Raw genomic sequence first — 22,953 nt, 5'->3', positions numbered from 1 at the left:
CACCCATACACTGTGCCCCCACCACGTGATTGGATTCCATGGTAACCGAGCGGGACGTTGATCACAACAGGCGACACTCGGCGACGAATGCGTATTGCGTAGTGACGAGTGAGCGCTGGTCTGTCGCGTTGTGGGTTTTGGGGTTTTTACGTGCCTCAACGCTGGACATAATCGTAAATTTGTCTGCAGTGTCATGTTTGATCATAGCAAAGTGATTTCCAGGATGGTGTAGCAAATACGGATTCCCAACAACAACATATTACACGTTGAAGCACTTGAGGAAATTTTTCAACCGAGCTGTGTCGCTATTTGCGACTTAAACTGCATCCGAGGTTAGTTGTAGGGATAAATCAGAATTTTGAAATTTCATATCAGTTCTTCATATTAGCAAGAATATCATTATATAATTTACCTAATTGTATTGACGTAAAACAAAAATATGTGAGAACAAATGAGAATGATTCTGAAAGTCTCGAGATATCTTAATTGTTGACTCAAGATGTGCAAATGCCGTAAATACTGGGCAAATTTGCGTGACTATTCGATGTTCCCGAACGGCCCGGGGATAATTATATTTTTCTACACTTATTTAACACTTCGTTCGATGAACTCGTAAGTTGCGTTTTATTATAACGTTTTAACGTGTTTCGAACGACTTCAGGGTACTTGGGGGCAGTTTTTGAATCATCTGCAATCGTTATATGACAAGTAATTGACCACATAATTTTTTGCAAGTTAGGCCGAAAGCTATAAACGAATAATCGTATTATTCAACTTGAGTTGTAAATCGCAAAACAATATAATTTCCGTTAGGTGTTCACGCTCTTCCGTGATTCAAAAGGATCGCACTTCTGGCCCACAAGGGTTCGCGGTTCTTAATATATCTTCAGTCAACGCCCTAACAATATATCGTTGCATTTATTTGTGCTGTTATAACAACTCTTAAAAGTATTTTCAACGTAACTCCCTTATACATGACGTCTAAATGAATTGAGTCAGGAGAAAAGGTATCTTACTGGCGTAAATTATACATATTCTCAGACTTTAAGCTTACTTTTCCACAACTGCTCGAAATATATCGCATGGAAACCTGCCTAGTTGCCATACTTTTTTTTTGAAATCTGGAACTTGGTTCGCATGTATATGAAAATCTGTCAAATTACACGTAAATGCAAATTTTTCGATCTGGCTGCGATTTTAATATGTGTACTGAAATACGAAAATCCGTTAAATCTTAAATCTCATGACAGTACCGTTTACGCGAAACATGTTGACCAATTATTTCATCGAATTTTTATAATGATTTCACATAAAATTTGAACACACCGCGGTTATTCAGTAGGTAGAGCGATCTATCGACGCGGACGCAGCTATCGCATCGACTAGAATTTATCACGTGCAATGATATCGCAGTAACATTTATATATTTTTGACTTGTTCAACACACCACCAAAGAATTGTCATAATTGCTCTGAGGCCTAAATTTTAGAGCTTTTCATAATATCGTAGCACAAAAGATTATATATCAAAATGGCAGCCAAATCCAAAGATTTCCATTAAATTATAAAATCACACAATTACTCGCCAGCTATGACGAGTGTACGACAAGAATTAAGTGCCTTTGCAACACGGACCAATGCGCGACGTAACGAACGAAGGAACGCGTTAGTCATAAAACGGACTCATTCGTCCGGTTGTGATATCAGTAATGCAGTTCAGGCAATGCTATACTCAAGTAAAATATGATTGCAGATTTTCGATGACTTTTGAGAGACGCAACTAAATACAATTTTTCACCGTCCAATGCAATTTAGATATCATAGAAAGGCACTTGCTGCATGTAATCTGCAAATAGTTGTCTTTTTTTTTTTTTTTTTAACCATTTTACAGTTATTGCATAAAATTACTCTACAAAGATCGGTGTGTCAATCAATCATCATGCCGCGTTCTAAAGTTGCGAGAACAATGCCAGAGCTTGTGATATTACCTCTAGTTCTAGACATGAAAAATTTTCTATATATCTGCTTTTTTTTAATTGGTCATAGATGTTAAGCTATGCTCATTCAAAGTACTGCACGAAATTCGTAGCAAAAATTATTGATTATTGCGTACGCTGAAATACGCGAGCTGTAAACTAATTGTGAATCATGAAGCAACTGAATGAAGTAGCTGTGGCAGCTACTCCCACTTGCATGTAATTACGCGGCAAAAAGCGACATACATGCATTTTTATTACTTTCACTGTATATATATATATATAAGTGTAAGTATACTAAGAATGCTCTACATGCTCCGTATGTGAACAAAGAAAACCTTGTTTTCTGTATACAGCGCAGAGTTAGATCTCCAAGATTTCTCGCAACGTGTGATGTTGCCGGTAGAAAAATGCAGCCATCTCATCTGAATTACAGCTAATAAACATACCTAGTACATTAATTTTTTGTATTTTTGTTAATTAAATATTCTATTTATTCCATCAAGTGATAAAATATATGATACAGAGGCAGAAATAAAAGTAAAATATATCGGTGTTCTTGTGAATTCAGTTATTATGAATTCCTAAAGGTAAAATTTTCATGTCCAATACATTGGTACAATATCTGAGAATACTTGCAAGAGATGTGTATCCAACTTCACATGCAATGTACAACTGTTGTGGGACACAGTTGTTCTAAAAACAAAAACTCGATGATCCATATTTTTGAAATATCAAAATAGTTTTGCAAACATGAACGAACTTTTTTCGGTAATTTCTATAAAATATTACTCTCTGTAAATTTTTTCAAATTTTTTTATTTACTCCTATCGGACATGGTTTTTTTTTTTTTTTTTTTTTAATCCGTATATCAGGGAAGATAGAAGTCGGACAAAAAGAACTTCAATACAAAAAAGTTTTATTTTTACATGAACTATTCAGTGCAATATATGTTATATTTTTGACGGCATCACAAACGCTATATTTTTGGTGAAAAAAAATGGAAATTGTTTCCCTTTCGAAGCGACATCTTTCAATTCGCTGTAAATTTTACAGGGTATTTAACAGTGTATTGGGAACGTATAAAATCACCGATCCAAGAGTGCAAAAAAAAAAAAAAAATGGCTGAGTTATCGGAGACCGCCCCATATGTTACCACTTGGAACTTTTCACGCAATGAATATTTTACTACGTCAGATTCACCCATCATTTTTATACCATGGACGATTTTTCTATCAGTCCACAGTTATCGAATAAGTTTCTTGCACGTTTACTCATTTCGTTGTTTGCGGACTACCAGCGTTGCGTCACACGGAAAATGAACTTAAAAATATTTAGCCACATCATTTATTTACCGTTTCAACTTGCACAAGCGATCAAATTTCGGAATAAAGCCCCGGGATGAGAACTAATTTTCTCATGCTGTTTCAAAACACTAATTAGAATTTTGCTGATCACAGATGTTACATGCGGATATTATTGTTCCTGTTTCGTAACTAGCGGAACCCTAAAATATTGTTGTTGGACTTAGGCATGATCTGCGATAAAATAACAGAGCAATTTGTTCTCTTAATTAGATAATATACTTTTGAGAGATGGATAGAAGTTATTACTAGAGTAGCGGTGGAATTACATGGTTGACGAATAATTCAACTAACTAGCATATAAGATTTCTAATAGTTTCAAAAACCTATAACACGGCTATTCCCAGTGTGCCGTAAAAACCATGAAATACGCATTGTAAAAAATATCGGACAACTGTAATGTTTTATTAAACATTTGGACATCTTTTTAACGAGAGTTGTCATGCATTTTTTACATAGCAAAATCGATGAATATAATGTATCATTTCTTGCTACGCAAAAGTTGGACAAATATGTACTTTTTGAAGCGTGAATTGGCTCGTCGCGTAGACATTAACTCGATACTTCACGTCGCAGTTACAATTTGATCCACTCGTATATTTACGCTCAAGGGTACCACGTATGTATGCGAGTAGAGGAAAGGTGTATTCACATCGTCCAGAGCCAGGTGGCATGGGGTGTCTTTTGAAAAGTCTTGGATATTAACGAATAAGGGGTTCTTACCAGTTGCACAGCTGCCGGTACCCCAGCAACAGCTGCTTCTTGGCGATGCAAAGCGTTGGCGATATACGTTCGCTTTACAACGTAACTTTGGAAGCAATCAAATGTTTTACCGTGAAAATACCTATTAAGAAATGTAATACAACAGGAGTTGCAATGATAATTGACGTGATGTCTGAGGAATACAATAGTCCAAAAACAGTAGAAATGTGTACCTATATTACGTAAACGTAAATACATATCATCTGGTTTTGCATTCCTCGTAACAGAAATTTGATGAGATACTTGCACTGAATAAAAATTAGTCAAATAGCTATAGATACGAACTTCTTTATTATGTTTTGTTGCTTTGCACCTCACGAACAAAGTCGCAAATTTTTAAGTATTCGGCAATCAAACGTCAGTACCTACATTTAACAGACCGCCACTTAATCAAGTTTTATAAACATTGGCCATAAAAAGCCGAAGCATTTTTAGGTCGAAAAACGAACGTCACGTTCTTCGATCAAACGTGAAGTATATATCACAATTGAAAACAAACCCATAGGGTGTTTTCTCAACTTCAAATGGGACCTGTTTAATAATTACAAAAAATTTCGAAGGAGCTGATGAAAAAGTAGTCGAGTTGACAAAGAATCCTCTATGTTTCTATCTACTCGCCATATGTAGGACCTTATTAATATGATAACTGAGTCACTGCAGCGATTAACTATGTCTCTTCACTATTCATTGCCAACGGCGCGCAATTAGTCGGAGCTGTAGCGCATGTGTAGTGCTGTTCCATCCTGTTTCGTCAAATTGTGGTTGATAACACTTTCCGTTAATATTTACTGTCGCATGAATCATTTAAACAGTATACTGAAGTAATATAAAAACATCGCCTAAGGCCTGGGTCGAAACCCACAAAAAACGTCGCGCAGAAATGCTCAGGAAACCTGAAGGAAAAAACACAGAAAATTTCAAGAAAACCTAAACTTCACAATATTTTATAGTACGTGAGATTTTCCTGCTGGAAATCTTCACATCGAACTTATGGTTTGTTTCTTTTGAGAGCACGAACGTTTAGAAATATACGTTCGATTACGACAAGCCGATCGTGTAAAAAAAAAAAAAACCGTATAAATGGTCAAGGAAAATCAGGTAATTGCGTTATACATTCTAATGTCGATAGAAAGATTTAAAAAAGAAAGGAAACTAAATATACGATATATTTGGCAATGATTGCGTAAAGACTATCATACAAACGCTATATTAAAAATATTTGACGTCCGATTTATTTAAGATTCCAGGCAAGTTCAAATGAGCCACTTTGTAATACTAGCATGGCGATGTCCGGACATAATTTAATTTCCAAGCGCCGTGCTACTTATTAATGTCCTCGCAATTTTTCCGACTTTCTTGTACCCACTCGGTACAGATAGAGAAAAGATTTGTTGAAGTTACCGAAGATGTCAATCAAATATGGCGAAAGAAATGCTTTTTTTTCAATTCAAAGTTATGTTTAGTACAGAGTAGAATTCTTTGATTCGAGAAAAAAATGGCCAACACAACAATTCGCGGTATGAAGTAAAACCTGATTTACTTGAACTAACAATAAAATCCTTTTGCTATTATCAGATTGTCATATTTTGTAAATTCAAAAATTATTAACGGGGATCAGCGAATCAATGTGTTGATCAATGTCAAGTGAGGTAAAAGTGTGGAATTCATTTCTTGGGAAGTCTAGGTTTTTAGTTAGTACCTAATAAAATAATCTATTTTTTTAACATTACAGTTCTTTACCTTACCAGACACTCATCAATTATTCGGAATCGATACTTTTTTTTCATCCGATGCATCAATTTTCACAATCGAAATGAAACCATTTTTCAACCCCACAACTCATAACTGAGGTCCGAACGCACCCCACGCAATTTTTAGTCTTCGAATGGGTTTTTCATTAACTAAATGTAAATAAAATCATATTTCTCGTACACCGTTCTCTTTATGAAAAAAAAAGAAGAAAACCACGTCCGTTTATCAGCAGCATAGGATAGTTCGTACCCCACCCCAGTCATGCGTTTGAAGGTAGAAAAATAAAGTCATCAGTTGTAGGGTTAAATATATATTCCGCACAACTGTAGCTCGAAGTCCTGTAGGGATTGGCGAGAAAAATGTCGAGCTCCCTGTGCGTGCGAGGTTTCGTTCACAGAAAGCTCACGCTATAATCCGTACACACATACATACCTCCTTGCATCGTCGTAATATAGGTGGTGTTGCGTGTAGTATTGATTTTCAGCAGCTCTAGGAATAAAGACGTTGCATTATACTTGTAGTTTAACTGAAAAATTACGTACAGGCTCGTACTTGTGTACAGAAAAGATTCGTGCCGTTTGCTACGATAATGAGTTCTTGCATACGAATTCAATAGTATTGACCTATTCGCCGTACTATAATTGAACAAAAGTATGAGGCGTGAGAACTCGTTCAACTCTCTACAATTTGTCTAAGCCTATGGGGAATTTATAGGTATAGTGATGTAAATGTTTTGGAAAAGGATCACTTTTAACGATACGATTGTTTGTTTTTTGTTTTCCTTTTAGTCAGAGCAAAGTATTGCGATAGAAGGACGTTTGGTTATAAGGGTCTTATAACATCCACCCCGAAACACCTCAGGTGTAAAAAACACTGATCTCTGTATTAATTCGATGCGATATGGTATAAACAGCCTTGTCACCCTTGTGACCCTTGTCACAAATAGAAGTCATGTTGCTTGTGATCAATTTGACAAATTTAACATGGCCGCTCACCCGAACTTGCGTGTGTAATAAGTGGTTCAATGTACCCGAGTGCAGTAATTTTCTGTGAGGTACTTGTGCTAACGAAAATAAAAATTGTTTATGACACACGCATAATGTTGTAATAGCGCTGACTTGTACATATTGTAGAAAAAGAGGTGGGGCAGAATAAAGGACACTTCACAAACGAGTTTTGTAATATATACAGATGTGAGGTTATGTGTACTCTAATTACTTTACTCGTTGTGATGTCGAATAAAATTAAACAGAAGTAATATGTCCATTCTGCACATAATTTTTCTGTCATCTCCTTAGCAGAAAGAAACGCTCGACGACCTTACAGAATTCTCGGAGGATGCTTTCGATCGATTACTTCGAAAATTAATCCGATTTTCATCAATCAATTGCCAGCAGGATTTCGACTGAAGTTTACCAACATCCATTTGGAACACTCGTCTTTGGAGTTTTACCTGATTAATCATTTCACAGCAAAGAATTATATGGTATGTTTACAACTGTGTCATGAAAATCCGAGACACAACCAATTTATATTTGTAATATCGATCATGAATAAAACTGACTAATCTCGTGAAAATCACATTATTTCGTGGCTATTCTTGTTACAAACTGTAAAACGATTTATTAAAATACTCTTACTTATACGTATTATAAGACTTAAGGGGAACCGAAGGCCCGGGGGATATTGCAGTATTCTGCTATGTCGACTCGATTGTACGTTGAAACTTCCCACTTAGAGAATTTATAGCTCTTCGAGAGAGCCTACTGGAAGAAAAGCTGGGAGACAGAGAGAGGAACGGTAGGACGATATCCTCTCTCTTGCTACCTCAGACCTCTTAATGAAATGGTACAGTCGAAAATTAGTACTTTTTTGATATCGTTAACAGGAGATGGACGCACGTTAAGTGTATGAAATTATTGCATTTACCCAAGATTGAAAAAAAAATCAGATTTAAATTATGAATAAGGGCTTCGATATCAATTTGTCATTTTAAACCGCTTTAGAAGAATGAATAATTTACTATACTCGTTGATGTCACTCCACGACTGCTTATTTTTTTTGGAAAACTGTTTCGTACAATTTTATCGAAACAATTTTTTCTTCTCAATAGTCAATTTGATACGTATTACCATTTGTTGATTAGAATTAACATCAATGTGATTTTGAACAATTAAATACGATAACAACGTTAAAACATAAATAGTCGTGGTGGGATTTTACAGAATCGACTATCAAATAAAATGACTCGTCTGCAGAGTAAAACGAACGAGTATATTTTTCTCTGTTTTGAAACGATTTTAAATAAATAATCGATATTCAAGGACTTGTTCTCTTTTTTGCATTCTTCGGAGAGTCACTGAGAGAAATCTTGGAAGAATGAAACAGCGATATGCATCAGACGTTGCCGGAAGACAGTAAAACTTACCACGTTTGTTGAGTCAAGAAAATTAACTTCAACTCAATCCGTCTAGTGTCAGTAACTTGCTTGACTAGGTCACAATTTACAACATAGACTTGCCTCTACTTGTTCTCGCTCTGATCGTACGTGTTCGATCAACTAGGTATTTATGAATTTAGCCCGAGGTGGACTATGTCGGATCAGGCGATGACGATTGCACAGGCAGGTGGTCGTCGTCCGTTACAACGCATTACTATACATTTAGCTACGAAGCTGGTGCAAAATTCGAGTCCCTCTACCCGAATGACTTGCGATTATTTCAGAGAAACCTAATCGGAGACATGAATTCATTGGTCTGAACATAAATGGGCCGTGCCATCGAAACCAAAAGTTAGGAAAAGTCGAGGGAAACCATCGTTTAAAAATCTCCACCATCGTTATTTGCGACAACGATGCAGCGAACACTAATGAAACTCCTCTACCCTCTATGCAATAGAAGTGCAATTCTGAGAAACTTCGAATAACAGAAGCTCAGATATCAACAATTTTAAAAAACGTTTTGTAATTGGACCGTGCAAAATGTTTGAACTCTAATGTTATTCGTTCGTTTATAACGTTTTCATGCTTATTGCACTCTCCTTAGGAATCTTCAGGGAACATCTAAATTTGTTTTCGCAAATAATCACTCCAAAGTGGCTAGAAATAGCTTTGTGTAAGTACGATCCATCAGATATTCGTCAACAATTACATTTGCGGATAACAACTGTACTATAACCTAAAATTTCTCGAATGTTAAATAAAATGTAAGAATTTATTGACAATCGAGGTAGAGTCACAAGAAGTCGCAGAGTGACTGTGAAAATGCAGAGTTGATATCTTTTAGAGTGATTCATAAGAATATCAGACTCTTAAATTAAAATAATTGCGGTACTTGCAAATCATTGTATTAAATTGTGTAATGGATTCGAATATCGATAGTTAGTATATTGCTCTATAAAGAGCATAATAAAGTCTTGCACGTTTCGTATAAACCATTATACGAAAAATGAGAGTCACGTGGTATCGTGAGTTACGCTGGCTTACGACTCCTGCGATATACTTCGCATAAAAGAACCAATGTATCGAATAAATAATACCAATCTAAAGAAAATTTGTTTTGTGGTAAAAAAGAACGGTGTTTGATGTGAAGTTCCTATCCTAAATAAACACCCACGTTATTAATAGGTGGTAGATATTTACAAATTACTTTAATGTTTGATTAATAGTTCCACCTGTTTCTTCTACAAGTCACGGACTCCACACGTGTCAGATCATAAACGCATCACATAAATTAGCACGAAATAATGTAATGGCGGATCTGCTCGTCGGGTGAGATCGGAACAGTTCGGAAACATTCGACAATTTTGCGCAATGTTTTTCGTAGAGACGTTTAGAATTTCTCTCAAATCCTATTTGCAGAAATTTCTTTTGCAAATTTCAATTTAATGCCTTTCAATTTTGTGCCTTTCAATTTAATACGCGTTTTTATTAAGAACGTTAAAGTTTCCTACATCTCTTATAACTTATGTTATTCAAAATACTTACTTTTACAGTAATTTTTGGAAAATTTGTCATTTATCCCTATCACTTTTTCACACTCCCTATTTTCCAATAGTAATTAATACTGTTTGTAAACTTCGCTCCTCTTTTCTTCTGCTTTACACATATAAAACTGAACATCTTTCTGTCTGTACGAATTTCACTTATAACTCCGGAACTAGCGAATTGTTGCTGATTCTTTTTTTTTTTCTGTCGATAGCGACAACGTCTGGCCAGGTTATATTTCGTATATGCCTATCTATGCGAACGCTGACTAAACTCTTACCGATAGGGGAAAGTAATGTTCAAGACTTTCCAAAGTCTCGACGAACTCTATAAAAAAGTTAGCGAGAGCATATGACTATGTCTGATAGTTTTGCCACAGGAAGCATGTGAAACTAGTCGCGGACCGAGCAGCAATGGACTGCTAGTTTAGAAATACTGTGATCTCCTATTATTGTCGGAATGACAACTGTTGTACCTCGATTACCTCTAAATTTGTATATTTTACTATAATTATAAATGAGCAATAAAGCTAGCATGCCATACCAAGAGTCTTTCGAAATATAAAAAAAAATTATATTTCGAAGCAATTGGCTTTTATCTGAACATCATTGTTGAAAGAATTTTTTTTTTTTTGCCCTAAATGAATTTTGCGTACTTCTATTCAACATATATTTCACAAAATTCTAATAATATCTCGATATTTTTAAAAAAATTTTTTTTAACTATGCGTAAAATTTATTCGAAAATCGAAACGAATAAGGTTTTTTTTTTTTTTTTCGAGTGTTCGAAGATATTTGGAATACACGATGTATTTTAACCCTAGAACTCACGTACGGGTAGTTAACTACCCCAGCCGTATTTTAAACTGCGCTCTTGACCTAAAAATTGACATTCAATTTTACTTTTATACTCCAATAAACGTATTTGACTTGTTATTACGAAATTTAAGCGTCAAGAGTCGCATACATTATCTAAAGAAATATACTTGACATACCAAAGCAATTTCCTTCGTTAACTCGCTACTTTATATTTTTACGCGCGTGAACTTGGCGGTTTGTATAACAGGGTTCGTACGTGTAGAAAAAAGCTGGAAAACCGGGAAAGCTCAGGGAATTTTGAAAAAAATACTGGAATTTTTAATCTGTCAAAAAAATAAACTCGTTCTTATGCAAAGTACTATCGATCTTAAGAAAAAAATAATAGCACGTAAAATTTTGTTTCGTCGCACCCCTTCATACATTCTATGTATATTATTTAATAATAATAATTATGATACTTAATGCCAAATTTTCTTTCGGTTTTTTCGTACGGAAAATCGCAGGCTGTTGTTTATAAATTATTAATCAGATAATAAAATAGTTATAATACTATATAATTTGAAGATATTCGTATTAATGTCTAAGAGAAATTCATTAATCTGCGAGAAGTACCCAACGGTTCTTTGTTGCCTTTGCGCTACAGCAGTTGAATGAGTTATACGATTTCTGCCTCAATTTGTTATTACTAATTATTTACTATCTTTAAAATAAAATAGCTAAAAAACGTACGAAAATCCCTTACAAACACTTTTCTTGTCACGTTTTTATTAACTTTTTCCGTATTTTTCCCGTTTTCATATCCCAAAATAAATATGTTTTTTTACCGGGAGATAGATATATTTATCTTTCTCTGACAGTTTCATGTATCCTTTTCAAAATCGCATTAGAAATTTGGATATCGGTTCATTACAAAAAGGATCTGAGATTTTATTCCAAAAACTGACGTTCTACCAGTTTTTTTGCACTTTTCGGTAGTTAATTAAATTTTGCACCGACTAAATTTCAACAAAATTATATTTCCTGTTTACCATTCGTTTCTTTATTAAAAAAGGAAAATATTTATGTACTTACAAGTCCCATTATTGCTTTTAGAACGATCTTACGAACGAGAAACTCGCGGGGTTGTTAACAACCCCACTCACGGCGTTAGAAGGTAAAAAAAAGATACACGTGCTCTAGGGTTAAAGATAGAAAAGGTTTAACCTTGGATACGGTACAAAATTAAATAACGCATGTATTTCAAGTCGCTACTCCATGCTGTAATTTGAATGTCTCGTAGAAAGAGGCTGTTTTTGAATTTTCAGAGTAAAGCACACCAAGAATTGACGAGAACCGTAACCAGTCTGTTGAAATTTGAGTGATAAAAGTAGAAATCATAACGGCCTCAGGTGTTAAAATTTCTGTTACTGCACTTGGCGTCAGATAATGATTATCAGTCGCTTCACTTCGTGGTTAGAAATTTTGTGCCTGATGCGCGTATCGAATACTTGGTCCAAATGGGGCCATAGAATTCTTATTACACGTACGATTTACATCATGCTCGTATTATCTACTTGTAAATAGTCGTATTTCATGCTAATCAGTTGAGAGCTTATCTTTTATAATTAGAAAGTGTTCCATACGACAAACTCTTGTGCAGAGTAAACGTGGCAGCTTTCATTGCTTTTTTGTATTCCGAAGAATCCTCCAGTTGTACGACGAAATAACTTTACCTCCGTGTAACAATTATCCTGTTAAACGGGAAACAACTTGTTACAAATCAAATACGCTAGTATTTCATTATTTTCAAAACGTTTCGTCAAAACGATAATGCTGAATTGTAATTTCTAACGTGCTCTTTGCATCCGTTCATTCCAAAACGAACCGAATCATTATTCTGAGAAGATATTACAAACATGGCATAATAGCTTGTTTTTACAGCATTTTTTATTTTAGTTTTTCGACTTAGGTGATTAACGTTATACTTAGTGATCATTTTAACATCAACAAATTTCCCATTTACATATTTTATTCCAAATTGTGTATACGAATGAATCGACATTAATCTATGACGTAACGAGTAATGGAATTTGTGAGTTTTGATAAACAGCTTCACAAAAATTTCCAATTACATTTTGCTGCCATTATTCCGCATGGACTTTTCCGAGGATAGATTTTACATACAAGAAAAAAAAAAAAAACAGGCTTAATCAATTCTTGTCGCTCAAGACCATTATTATTATACTTCAATTTTCTTCGGATAAAAAACTAGTCAACCAAACTCCAATTTGGGGATCTTTTACAAATATTTTGGAAACACATTATACTTCGTGCTGTTACGTTTCCTAATGCCCCATTTAACGTAACGATAATTTGTCCTAATTATTTTTGTTTCAGCTGGCGTGGGGAACTGCAGTTATGGAGTTACAGAGCTGGCTACTTTACCATCTCGTAGCAGTCACCGACTGTAATCAAGGTAGGCAGCCGTGAATTTTCATTCGTTGGTCTTCCAGAGCCCGAAATAGTGACGGAAAATATTACGAAATATAGAAATGCAAATTCGTCAGTCACACGAATTTTTAGGAAAGCCATGCGAAACTGTCAGCTATTACATTCTTCTCGATCCGTAATCTACCGTATTGTGTCTAAAGCTTGATTGTTGACACGATGTACAATATAAATACAGTCTTGACATACGATTGTCAGCAGGAGTCAGCCCGTGTAATCGTAACAAGTCTATACTTGTCAAGTAACATTACCTGTGAAGATACATGTAATAGAGATTTATAAACACATAAATCTAGTGCGTATGATATCGGCGGTTTTGCTGAAACTTGCGGCATACTTTCGAATGTTTTTTGGATTGCATATTAAATTATTGCTCTTGTGTTTTTATTCGTATTTTCAAACTTGTTCGTTTGATTTTAGCGCTTTCATTAACCCTTCGTGGTCACCAAGGGTCCAAACGATCCCACACGCAACTTCAACCTAAAACTACTATAAACCATGGAACTTGTTGGATTTCTTTTATCTCAAGAGTATCACCCTAAAATTTTATGAAAAAAAAGATGTAATTTGCAGAAGTTGTGATTTTTATTTTTTTTTTTAAGCATATTTTACGCGTCGGACCCTTGATAATTTTTTCGCTATTTTGAAATTCGATTAAAATATAATACCGTTAATTTCACATTCTAGAATGTTTGAACTAGTATCCTGAATTTGTACGAGTCATTCGGAACGATACGGTAACGCAGCAGAAGTTCAAACACGATTAGGGTCATTATGTTCCCATGTGACCAGCGTGTTACAGCCAGAACGTGTGACCACGGAGGGTTTAATTTAATCTACTAAAGTTTAAGCGAAAATTTTTTTTCTCATTTCTTCCCAGTAATTAAAAATTGATTTTTAGCTATTTTTAAGCAAATTTCATCGAAATCCATCCGATCAGAAATCTCAATATTGACCGGTCGAGTTAGAATATATAGTAACGAACTTAGCATTAATTTATATCGGTTTATGGTAATATTACGGACAAAGAGTCTGAACATTCGCCAAATTTTAATATATCCCTCTTTATTCTTAAATATAAGTAACGAACATCGAATTACACATCATTTTACCTACACATTTTTATGTGTTTATATTTAATTTAATTTTTACTACGCTTCATTTTAATCCTTCGACATAGCATTAATTTGAATTCTGTTTTGGTTTATTAATCGTTATCACGTTTTATTTTGAAAAGCATAAGATACTCAGTCGTCTTGAGTTCGTTTGGTTCATTTTCCTGGGTTTGAACGACGTGCGACTTCCCTTATTTGCACTTTTTCTTTGGACTCCGTTATCAAGAGGAAACTGCGGTCTACCAATGTTTGATGGTAAGTATGGAAACACTCTTATTGTTAATTACGCCTATTGGTGCACAGTTATACGTCAGCATTCCGTAGGATACATATCCTGTACGTTTCATCGTGCCATGCCGTCGTTGCAAGTAGATTGAGATATTCCTGTACTGACTGACTCAACCTGTTATTGAGTACTGGTCTAACTGTTTACGGTTAACTAATTCAGTGTATCCATTTTGACAAGAAAATATCAGTTAACAAAATAGTGCAATAATCAATGAGAAGCACGATATCTATGAAAGCGCCAACGCAGGGCTCAACACAACAAACGGAGTCACTTCGGGTAACTACCTCGTTTTGTTTGCACAAAAGTATTCTTACGGCATACGCAATTATATCCGTATATATATACTGTGTGTGTGTGTGTGTGTGTATATATATTTATATATAGTACACATAAATTTCCATTCATTTACTCCAAAACCAAAAACGAAAAAAAAAAAAAAAAAAATACCAAGGAGATACAGTATTATAGGATGACCTGTACATCCTGTAAAGATAATCTCCATTATCTGTATACATATAGGTGTGGCTGATTAAAATATTTGTAGCCTGAAGTACTCTAAGGAAGAAACACGTGTGTAACTCGTGCTCATGATTCGAAAGTTGAAGCTAAAGTATCCTAACTTTCGATAACACGTTCATATTAAATTCAAAATATTCAGTAAGGACTACTTCAGCACATTTACGTACTGGCTGTCATATCAACCTTTCCATGCATAAATTGACAATATTAATGGCTTGATAACAAACGCTCAAAGTTCATTAAGGATTTCAACTTTAATACAGTAAACGATATTTTGACAAAAGTTACGAAACTAATTTATAAGCCGAAAGATCAAAGTCTGAGGTATTTGTCCCAATTACACACCACGGTGAGTCTCTAAAATGTGTTCGAATTTCCATACAGTGATGCAGTCCGCAGCTACGGGTGGCGGAGTATTTCCGGCTGGTAGTAGCGGCAGCAGGGCTCGAGATCTGGGGCTTCGGGCCCAGAAAAAGATCCTGGGACGAGTCGTATCGACTGGAGCAGGGAGATCGTTGCTGATCGACGACGCGACCACGTCCTTGCTCGACAATCTTTATAGACTTGCCGAAAGAGCAGCGAAAAGCAATCCGGCCTTGGATAGAAAACAGCCCGAAAAACTTCTCAAAAATATCGTCAAGTTGTCGATCAAGGTGAGACCCCATCACTGTCTTGTCCTGGGTAAAGCGAATAATCGGAGATCTTATTGTTTTCTGCAATTATGTATTTTGTAATCGTAAACGTGTACTGCACGTATATGTATGTAAATGAAAGTAAATGAGATTTGCAATATATAGTTTCAGTTATCGAAATTCAGTCGAATTGACCTTACGTTAAATGATCCATATAATATTTTCACGAAGTAATTTAGTATATCTGTTTATTAAATATCACTCATGAAGAACTACGAAATATTCGCCACGCCGCCGATTGACAGTTGGCCATGAAATTCAACCGAACGCCATATGCGAGTAGCTGTTGATCCGGCTGTTGGTTCCCCTCGTCCTCTGGATCTGACAGAGTTAATCGGCAGGTGGCTCATGGTCCTTACTGCATTCTTACACTCCGAATGATTTATATTATTAGTGTTTATAACAGGTTGATTAGCATTTCCTAAACAGGTTAATCAACATTTTTTAATTCTCTTTTTCTTTGTATGGTTTATTTGCAGATCGGCCTTTTGCAACGTAATCAGCAACTGGAAGCATCAGACGAGCCAAAAATCGTAGAGATCAGAGCAGCGCTCAGGGCTGTCGCAATGGCTGTCGTTTCTTTTCACGAGCTGGAGTTCAGCTTCGATAATTCGTATTTGACGCGATCTTTGGAACGATGTAGAACAGCTGTACAATCATTGATAAAAGTGCACCTAACGGGAAAATCCCAGGATCGGTGCGATCAAGTCTTTGACTTTTTGACCCATCCGGAGTTTCTTGAAGCTATTTTCAGACAAAATTCAGAACTCAGACCAACTCTTGGACTCCTAGTCAGTGACATTAACAAAGCTCTCGATGCTGGTCACCTATGATTTGGAATATTCGCGATATTACGGCTGAATAAGCATTACTCAAATGTCCAAACGATATTGTAAGAATAAGGTTGAATCAAGGGTTTCAAAGGGTATGCAGAAGAAGGAAAAGTCCTCAAGGTATAAAATACAAAGCATAAGCCCCGTGATCCTTCCCGAGGATGTTAATGTATCCGGATTTAGTCAGATTTATTTATTCACCGGGTTTCGAGCGTTAGGCGTTTATCGTTTAATCTACACTGCAGGGTATAGTCGTGACCGTAAGTGATTTATAACGTAAACGTGCTCAATAATTCGGTATGCAATAATTATGGAATACTCCCTTTATTCTAAGTAGATTTATTGTACTTTATTGTCTCCTATTTATTCCAGTTGGTAATTAATCAAAGTTACTTGCACTCGGTGTTAACAATACCAATTATAATGAAACCAAATAGGAAGGTGAAAAACGAAAGTGAAAATGAAAATGAAGCCCTGAAACCTTGTCCCCGATATCAACACTACATTCAGGGTTTTGAAAAATGTCTTAAAAGACGCTGACTCAATTTTACATACCGCAAAACAAATGAAATACACATATCATTGCATATCATGTATACAATGCATTTAACGCGAAACTTAGTGTAAATTTTTGTACATACGTAGGCACACCTATTTCGCATAGTCATGAAACACTCGCATTAGTCTCACCACATCACATGCACCGGGATTTCCAATGTTAGTTATTAATATCGGGTCTAACCCAGCACTCGGATATGTATTTACACGTTCAAAGTATCTTAAATACATGTATATTCAATGAAGGTTTGAAAAAACGTCAAAGAAAAAAAACACAATTTTTACACAATATACACCCACTTTACACCTTACATTAAGTAACAATTATTATCGAAAAAAATGTTGTATTAAAAGAACGTTAATAAATTATTTGTAAACACATTATTAAGTACGGATTGGCAGTGTCAGTGTTTTCACTACCCTGATATTTGTTTTAATCGTAAACAACATTTCCTGTATAAATCTTCTATATTACATATTTTATTTTGCGTATTTCCACCATCGTTCTATCATTAAAAAAATAATATTTGAATGAGAGATCTATGGTGGCTTCTAAGACATAATGAATCAAGTATTGTGTACTTTATTCTCTTGCTACGTTATTGCCTTCATTTTACGTGGATAAAATCCAATTGCCGCTTCACTTTACTGTTTTTACTGTTTTTAGTGACTTTTTTTAGGTTAAAATTTTAATTGTGGGAAGCATATTTTTTCTAAGGTAACCAATATTTTTCCAGAATCAACAAAATAACTTCAGAGCTTCAACTTCTTATCAACTGTATTGTTGTTTGCACTTTCAAACTCAAGCTTCTTCTATAGTAAAAAAAAAAAAAAATCACGAATTCTATATTTTGATATGCCCGGGATCCCAAACTATTTGTACTGTAATTCGAACATGATTAAAGACGAAAAACATAAATTAAATAGCCAGTTAACGCTGCGTCTTCTTCAAAAAACTCACAGATCGAGATGATACTGGTTCATGACTCCAAAAGAAGAAAAAAAATAACTATCGAGATCTTTTCTCGATACAACATACAGCGGATCTGTTTAAACCTTTTGGTACACTTTACTCAGTATTCGAATATGTTTATTACTTTTTGATTTGAAAAATATGAAGTACGATTAGTCGAGATTTGAAGTTCCGCCTGGTCCACTGTAAGGTCTTTTCCACCATACTCATTGGCTGCGGGGTACGACGTATGCCAAGCTTGCGCTTCCGGTGAGATTTGATAAACTTCATAATTCCGTGCCATTTCCACGAGGGTTCGTGAAATTGAAAAACAGAATTCCGTATTTCGTGCGTACGTAATTGCAAAGCATTTTAAGGAAGCTCGAGATTTTTTGAATTTAATGACGGTACTTCGTACGTGATTAAAAACATCACTTGCGTAAATTTAAAGTGAACGAATAGATCGTAATATCGGTAAGTTCCAGCCAAGATACACGGCAAATTGTACTCACATAAATGATTTGATGGATACTCATAGATCGCATCGATACACAGTCTAATGCATACTTCAATATTGATTGTGAATATACTTTTATAATACGCAATCCGTAAACACTACATAGAAAATTGAAAAGTTCTTCATATTTGGCTTTCTATAAATAACTGAAGTTACTTCCATTGATTAAGATATTTAATTTCATTCGGTATGATAAATTTTTTTTTCCAATACTTTCAATTGAATTATTTTATTTCGGGTCTGAGATTGGTTTTGAAATACCATAGCAAAGAATTTATCTTACTGTTTAAGAGAAGAAAAAATTTCAGTATTACGGTAAAAATGCCAAATTCCAGCGTCAGTAGCGTCAATAGCGATCAGTGACGAATATTACAAATTGTAGTCGTCTGGTTGGGCGGAAATAAAAAAAAAGAAATAATTTTCGAGTTCGAGAATCAACTGATAATTTTCAGTTTTACTGAACAATGCAACAGTGTAAAAAATTCTAAGCTTATCTGAAATTGTGATAACCAACGAAGACTTTAAATAAGGCGAGATGGGATGGTTAATCCGCTTCGGTATGTCCAGATCAAACCCACTCTACGAACTTTTCTAGTCAGACCAACCCAGGTTGAATTTCATATTCAGAAGCCAGTCGAAACTCGGTCAAGTTGTATTTTGTAAAAGCACCTGCCTCAGAGCTAACCAGGCACAAGCGAGGCTTTGTGTTATACCAAAATTACGATTAGAAGGTGAGAGCTCATTCATTGTTATTTTAAATTACATATGAATGAATTCAAACAAATCATTGAATTTTAATATTCTCAATTCGAAACAATTTCGAATTATTACCATTCAGTCAATTTAAATTAATTAACTCTTTCATGTATACATTTTTCCGCACGTGCGATTCAATTGAAATTTTGAATACATGGGCTTTTGGGATCGCTGATTACGAGTCTGAACTCGAAATTCGAAATATCCAATATTAGCTAATACTGAGCTTTTTTCGAATTTTCGACCGCCATATTGGATCCGTCATCTTGAATATTAAAAATCTGACCGTGGATTCGTGATCAGGACCCCAAAAACCCCTGGATACCAATTTCCATAATAATTGGACTTGTCGAACAAAAGAAATCGCGAGGATAAGTGTACTAACCAATGTGCATGAAAGGGTTAAATAAAAAATAACAAACCTCGACGTTAAATAGGAAATTTATACAATTTATAAACAATGAATGTTTTTCGAACTAAAAACAGAACGAATAAGCTTTCAAGAGACGACGGTCTTTTCTCAATTAAGAACAATCAAGAATTTATTTATCATATGATTTTTGTATTTTTATAATATAAAAATTTTAAATTAGTAATATTTACTTCCATGAAGAAATAAATTAATAAAAGAATTCCAATTTATTCCGTTTAAATTAAATGAAGAAGTAAGAAAGTTTTTTATCCCTTCATTTTTCATTTTTTTTTTGTTTATAATTGTTTTACTATAAATATTAACGTAAAAAGTTACTAATAAAAGTTACGGGTTGTTGTATCAACTACACATAAGCTGTCTACAAAAATATTTGCAGCCTGACGGTTACGGATGAATAAAAAAAAAACAATTACACCCTTAATTTCAAGATGGCGGCCGTTATATCACCCTTAAAGTCCCGGAAACTGACTTTTACACTCATGGCCGACCCTCCCTACGAAATGAAATGAAAAATCGCGATCTTCCCAAAATGCACAGACGACCTCTTTCGACGCACCATTCGATCGTACTAACCAGACCGAGGGGTAAATCACTTTCGAAATTATGTACACTACATTTCCATTTCACAAAAATTCTCGTACATTACCTTATAATATTGACTTGTAATATTATAAACGCAACTCTAGAATTTTCAAATTCTTTCTTTATTTATAAAAGTTCCTAGAAACCTTCAAAAATGTCTGAAAATTCGCCAAAATCTTCCCGTAATATCTCCGATCATCTTCAAACATCGCTTCATATTACCTGCCCATTGTATGCCAAATCTTCCTTGTGATCTTTCCATTGTGCCCGCTTCAAAGTCGGACATTCTGATTCCGTCCAGCTCCATAGTTTTTCTTTTACACAGTCATTAAAGGCTACATAATTAAGTGAAGAAAGGATACACTGTAAAGGTAATAAAACTTACTTATTGTTCGCACTTGACTGATTGTATGTACATGTAAGTACTCAAAGAAAACATAATTGAAATTCATGTTCCTATATCTTCCAACAGCGACGCCCGACTTCACTGAAGGCCAAAAAATTTCATTTCTTGACAGAATCCCATAAGTGAAAAAGTATTTTAGCAATTCTTGACGAGTGACGACAATACCTGCTGTTGACCAACAATATACTACTAAGAAAAAATTAGTAAGAATAGTGAAGTTCCCAGTGAAGTGAAAATGAGACTACGGAATGCAGTTTTTGTAATTATCGATGCATTTACTAAATTTATTCGTTATTGATCACTATTTAAGACATATCGATACCGCGTTGCACGTGTTCTCTGGAAGCATTGCGAGTTGTGGTTAATCTCTTCGGTGAACATACTGTAATAAATGAAGAAAAATGTTTAGCTAACAAAGAATTTTTTTACTTTACATAACAAAAAACATCGCATAGTAATTGCTGTTGCGTGTGAAAATTTAGGGTCCATAAAAGCTGCGTCCTATTAGTTCGTGCCTGGTGAAGTGTCCTCGACGAAAAGATACGCTGTAAAAGTGGATCTCCGTTTGAAACTCGACGTCTCTGTCTGTCTGTCCGTATGTTTGCTTATAATTCGAGAACTACCGAACCGATTTTGATTCTTTTTTTTTCTGTGGATAGCTACAGGTCTTGGCTAGATTTTAAGCTATATTTTGATAAAACCAGACATAACGATATTTGCAACCCAGTACGAAACGGAATCACACAATTATGCGAACGCTGTCGAAACTCTGACGGATAGAGAAAAGTTATACTCATGAGTTTTTAAGATCTTGATGAAAGATCTCGCTGAAATCTACAAAAAGTCCTCGAGAGCATATGGCTACGTCTATAATAGTTTTGCCACAAGTAGCATTTGGAATTATTCGCGAGCGGAGCCACAACAATCTCCTAGTTCAGTACAAAACAATGCTCAATTAGAAAAAATGTCGAAGTACACTGTGTTGCAATGATAGCTATCTTTTAAGAATTTTTAATTACAATAGCACTTACAACATACCCGCGAAAAACTTCGACCAATGCTTTCCAAATTTAAATGTTCTGTTCCTACAGAGTTCAATTTTTTGAATGGCGTCCCTGCGGAAGAACACGATATGCCAATCTTGACGTGATAGAATAATATCTCATACGAGTTCGATTCCTCAGTGTTGACCAAGTGAGATCGTCTGATCGAATGCACTTTTTATACTACTTATGAGTTGTAGATCATACACAACCCAAACCATTTTTCTAGGCAAAAACTATGTAAATTAATGTATATAGATGTGAAATTGTAACAATAACTCTTATACTACAGGTCATACAGATCCCAATTTGAAGAATATGTACTTTCTGAAACGATTCTGTTGTGAGGAAACGGTAAAACTTTGCAGGCTGAGTGACCGAGTGCACTTGAGAAAACAATTAAACTTTACTCGTCGACGAGATGATCGTATGGTGGTGATATTATTGTATGCAAGATAGGGGAGCCAATTTACTCGAATCGGGACGTGAGATGTCAAACTTTCTTGTGCCGAGTGGTGAATTGCAATTATGTTATTATCAACAATCGGTTAACGATAAAAGTTTGCCAAGCCTTCCCAAATCACTACATACATTATTTAAAGTCTGTTGACCTACAAAATTTACGTCACTTAAAAAACGTCGGTAAGCCACATTTTGAGATCTGAAGCTTGAAGTGGCCAGCTTGCATGAATTGAAAGACAAAATATCTCGCGCATGCGCAGTCATACGCTCAATTTGCTAAGTTACAAATTGGTTAACGAGGCGCATGACCAGTTGGGAAAGCTATTTCGGCGCTTGATTAACATAACACGTTATGTCAGAAAGGGTAGAATGATTTTAATCTCAAGATCACGTTCAAACGGAGTGGCGAAATGAGCAATTTAGATTCTTCAAAAGGAATAGTTGGATAGGTTTTGAAACGTTGATGTATTTGAGAACAAGAATACAAGGAAGGAGATTCTTTTAGAAATCCCGACACTGTTTAAATCATTCAAAAAAGTTGTTGATGAAAATTTTTGTTCAGAATGTTCATTTAAAATTTATAAACTGCACGTCTCTGTTTCTCATACAAATACTCACTGAAATATGTACACATACCAGAACTCCTGTGATAT

General features: G+C 35.1%; 1 protein-coding gene across 3 annotated transcripts; it reads left to right on the top strand.

The window, feature by feature from the left end:
• The first annotated feature begins 53 nt into the window (after positions 1 to 53).
• On the top strand, positions 54 to 17,528 carry LOC124177707 (tumor necrosis factor alpha-induced protein 8-like protein). 3 transcript variants are annotated; one of them, XM_046560384.1, is made up of 6 exons: positions 54 to 332; positions 6,642 to 6,902; positions 7,152 to 7,339; positions 13,033 to 13,111; positions 15,451 to 15,719; positions 16,238 to 17,528. In XM_046560384.1, the coding sequence occupies exons 2-6, from the start codon at positions 6,878 to 6,880 to the stop codon at positions 16,589 to 16,591; spliced, it is 915 nt and encodes a 304-aa protein (XP_046416340.1). In that variant the 5' UTR covers positions 54 to 332; positions 6,642 to 6,877; the 3' UTR covers positions 16,592 to 17,528. The 3 variants fall into 3 exon arrangements, with proteins under 3 accessions (XP_046416340.1, XP_046416342.1, XP_046416341.1); XM_046560386.1 differs by lacking the exons at positions 54 to 332; positions 6,642 to 6,902 and adding an exon at positions 6,978 to 7,046; XM_046560385.1 differs by lacking the exons at positions 54 to 332; positions 6,642 to 6,902; positions 7,152 to 7,339 and adding an exon at positions 7,684 to 7,701.
• The last annotated feature ends 5,425 nt before the right edge of the window (positions 17,529 to 22,953 follow it).

This window comes from Neodiprion fabricii, chromosome 3 (genome assembly GCF_021155785.1).
Source record: "Neodiprion fabricii isolate iyNeoFabr1 chromosome 3, iyNeoFabr1.1, whole genome shotgun sequence".
Taxonomy (NCBI): Eukaryota; Metazoa; Arthropoda; class Insecta; order Hymenoptera; family Diprionidae; genus Neodiprion; species Neodiprion fabricii.
Note: the sequence above shows the minus strand (reverse complement) of the source record. Positions and strands in the feature narration are given on the sequence as shown.

Bases quoted from the DNA above. Each gene is read 5' to 3' on its own strand.
- LOC124177707 (XM_046560384.1), top strand. From the start codon at position 6,878: ATGTACCCGAGTGCAGTAATTTTCT. The intron at 7,340-13,032 runs GTATGTTTACAA...TTTTTGTTTCAG, and splicing joins TCACAGCAAAGAATTATATG to CTGGCGTGGGGAACTGCAGT. The intron at 13,112-15,450 runs GTAGGCAGCCGT...ATTTCCATACAG, and splicing joins AGTCACCGACTGTAATCAAG to TGATGCAGTCCGCAGCTACG.